This window comes from Chelonus insularis, unplaced genomic scaffold (genome assembly GCF_013357705.1).
Source record: "Chelonus insularis isolate UGA/USDA-ARS -01 unplaced genomic scaffold, ASM1335770v1 contig_70_pilon, whole genome shotgun sequence".
Lineage (NCBI taxonomy): Eukaryota > Metazoa > Arthropoda > Insecta > Hymenoptera > Braconidae > Chelonus > Chelonus insularis.
In genome coordinates, this window is record NW_023276716.1 from 724,745 (window position 1) to 728,084 (window position 3,340).

Genomic DNA, 3,340 nt, shown 5'->3' on the forward strand with positions numbered 1-3,340 from the left:
ATAAATTATTTAAAAAACTTTAATTAAGAGAAAATTAATTTAATATTCCTCAGTACCGCGAATTTTAAACAATATTTTAGTGATACCCCAATAGTTGTCGCTGCATTATTTTTTGATGATCCATGTGTGTATTTTTAACCTGTCAAATATAAAAGAGTTGATGAAAAATCTATTTATCTTTGTAAATAGAAATATTTATATTACGTAGAATTATTTTATATTTGCTTTATTGAGTTATAATCATAATTATCAGTAAATATACTAAATTTTTCATATCAATTTAGATAATGGATTATCATCAAATCCTCCTTCTGCTTACAACAAGCGATAAAGGTACTTAATGATTATAATTAATTGAAATAAATAAATAACCATGTTTCTTACTAACATTATTTTATTCACAGACAAGCCTGGCGATTTTGATGAAAAATTGGAAAAAATTTTAGACGAAGCTTATACATTCCTACCTGAAGAATTAAAAAATCATATAATTAAAGAATGTGAAGAAGCTGAAGATTTATCGACAAGGAGAAAATATTTACAAACAATTTTGTTAGTTTTGAAAACTCTCCACAAGGATGTATTATCAATTAGCGAGACATTCATGAGTGTAACCGAATACAGGGGAGTTAAAATTGCTATTGAAATGATTATATCTCTAGGAATAATTCCCTGCCTTCTACCGGGCATTGGAGCTGGATTAAATAAATTATGTTCACATGCTGGACAACTTAAGGCTGAATCGATATCTGATTTGCAAAAGTATAACCGATTAGTAATAACTACAAGAATTCTCACAGATTGCTACAATGAAATATCTCTGAGACCTGCAATTTTAACTCAATTAGGACCTTTATTAGGAGCGTTATTCCAACTTGCTCATGCACCATTGATGAAGCCAACTGCTATTGAAAACCCACAATCATCGAAAGTCCACATTACACAAGAACTTTACGAAAAACTTTTAGCCGACCAGGAAGAATTTAATGAACGATTGAACAAACTAATAAAAAATTGTCCTCAATCTTCCATCATAAAGGAATTAATGGTTCTTTCAGGTCTCCAGCATGCTCCAAACTGGCTAAAACGAAAGACTCGACTTTACGTAACTGATGCTGTTACAGAGCCAACTGGTATCATGTCTTTAATTAATGCTATGTGTGAAGATTCTCTTGATCTAGGAGTTCACTGGAATCGATTAGAAGTTATATCAAAACTCGTCGTTAATTCTTCTGGAAAAGATCCTGACAAATATTATAGCTCAATTTGTGATCAACTAATAAACATTTTAAATTCTAGAAAAATCAAAAATTCTTCAACGATAGCAAATTGTTTCATTGTAGCTCTTTATGAAGTGCATCCAAATATTTGTAAAGAGAAAATTATTGATGTCATTTCAGCACCTTTCATGGTTAGACAACTTGAGTCTAAACATCAGAAAGGTGAAAATTCGGTTCTAAAATCTGAAAATGAAATATCAGAAAGTTTAGAGAATCTAATTAAATGTTTTGCTTGTAAAGATGCAAAATTTAAATATCTTCCATGTTCACTGATTAAAGAAACGGCTGTTCCACTTTTTTATATGCACGTTAAGATTCATAAAAGTCCATTATTATTAAAATCGAAAACTCGCGAGTTATTAATTCACTTACTTAAAGATGAAGAATTGGGAGAAAATATATTATCAACTTTTTTTGAACATAATTCTAATGAATCTGAATATTTTTTGAAAAATTATTCATTTGAATTTGGACCTTCTGGGGGTGTCCAAATGGTCAGTAAACCAACAAAAATTGATATTGAAAAATATTTTACAGATTTAGCTGATAGTTTATTAGATCTCGTTCAACCAGATGAGATTTTATCACTTAATCTAATGAATTATCTTCTCAAATGGCTAACGAGTTTAAACAATACGAAGTCATCACCACATAAAAACAACCATTTAGAAACTAATGATGATTTTATGGAAATATTTTGTAAACAATTAGCAGTAAAAGAATTACTATTAAATCTTGTACATACTAATTCAGTTCAAACGGGACTTTTTAAATCTCCTCAGACTTTTTTTACATTTATTAAATCACTATTTCCAGAAAATTTTGAAACTGAAAATGATGAAAATTATGAAATATTATATACGAGTTTAATGTTGATTAAAATAATTGTAACAGAAAAGAAAGAAAAACCGAAAGACTGGAAGCTTTTTGTTGATTTATCGAATTTTTTAAAAGAAAAAATAAATGGTTCTCAGCCACCATTACCTTTATTGAATTTAATTAAAGAAGTTTTAGATGCTATCAAACTGCAAGGTAAAAGTCCACAATACCAAGACTTGAATATAGACAATAAAAGTAATGAATTCGATAAAGCACTTGAAGATTTAGCTGATCCTCTGTTACCAGTTCGAGCACATGGTTTAATAAGTTTGACAAAATTAATTGAATCATCAGATCCAGTAACTATTTCTAAAAAAGATTTAGCTTTATATTTTTTTAAACAAAACTTAAAAGATGAGGATTCATTTATATATTTAGCTGCTATAAATGGACTATGCGCAATGGCTTCATCATTTCCTCAACAAGTTATTGAGATTTTAGTTCAAGAATTCATTGATATGCCTCAGCGAAACGTGAATGGAGAAATAGCACCTGAAAACCGAGCAAAACTGGGTGAAATATTAGTGAAAACAACGAGGGCATTAGGTGACATGGCTCCGGCATATAAAAATATTCTTATCAACGGATTTTTATGTGCTATTCGTGACAAAGATGAAATGGTACGTACCTCTAGCCTTTCATGTCTTGGAGAACTCTGTAAAGTTTTGGGATTTCGTTTGGGAAATGCCATTGTTGAAATTCTATATTGTATTGGGAAAATAATTGAAACTGATAAGGCTCAGGAATGCAGGCGAGCAGCAGTTTTAGTCACAACACTCTTGATACGTGGACTTGGTAAGGATGCGCTTACTGACTTGGGAAATGATCTTCTACCGGTTTATCGTAGCCTCAAGTATCTTCGAGATAATGATAATGATGAAGTACTTCGTCTCCACGCTCAATTAGCTCTTGAGGAACTAGATGAAATAGTACGAAATCTTTTATTTGTGAAACCGGTTCTTCAAAAAAAAATATTCTTACTTTCATAGAATATTTGACGTAAATTTATTGTAATTTGTAAATAAAAATAATTTTTGTATTAATATTTACACATATAAGTTTTGATACTCCATTATTTTTTATTTCATTTGAAATTTTTAAAAGTTAAAATTTATAGAACCAGAATGAGTGTACCAATTAATGACTTTCTAATACGCTAAAATTAAAAGAAAGTATTCTAA

At 29.6% G+C, this 3,340-nt stretch overlaps 1 protein-coding gene across 1 annotated transcript; it reads left to right on the forward strand.

Moving 5' to 3' along the window:
- Positions 1 to 134: 134 nt before the first annotated feature.
- Positions 135 to 3,219, forward strand: Tango6 (transport and golgi organization 6). Its single transcript, XM_035089745.1, has 3 exons — positions 135 to 181; positions 285 to 333; positions 405 to 3,219. Exons 1-3 carry the CDS (start codon positions 161 to 163, stop codon positions 3,146 to 3,148), a joined length of 2,814 nt encoding a protein of 937 aa, XP_034945636.1. The 5' UTR covers positions 135 to 160; the 3' UTR covers positions 3,149 to 3,219.
- Positions 3,220 to 3,340: the final 121 nt, after the last annotated feature.

What these genes read in the sequence shown, in the direction of transcription:
- Tango6 (XM_035089745.1), top strand. Translation starts at nt 161, where the DNA reads ATGAAAAATCTATTTATCTTT. An exon ending in TGAAAAATCTATTTATCTTT is followed by an intron (nt 182 to 284) that starts GTAAATAGAAAT and finishes ATATCAATTTAG; the next exon opens with ATAATGGATTATCATCAAAT. An exon ending in GCTTACAACAAGCGATAAAG is followed by an intron (nt 334 to 404) that starts GTACTTAATGAT and finishes TTTTATTCACAG; the next exon opens with ACAAGCCTGGCGATTTTGAT.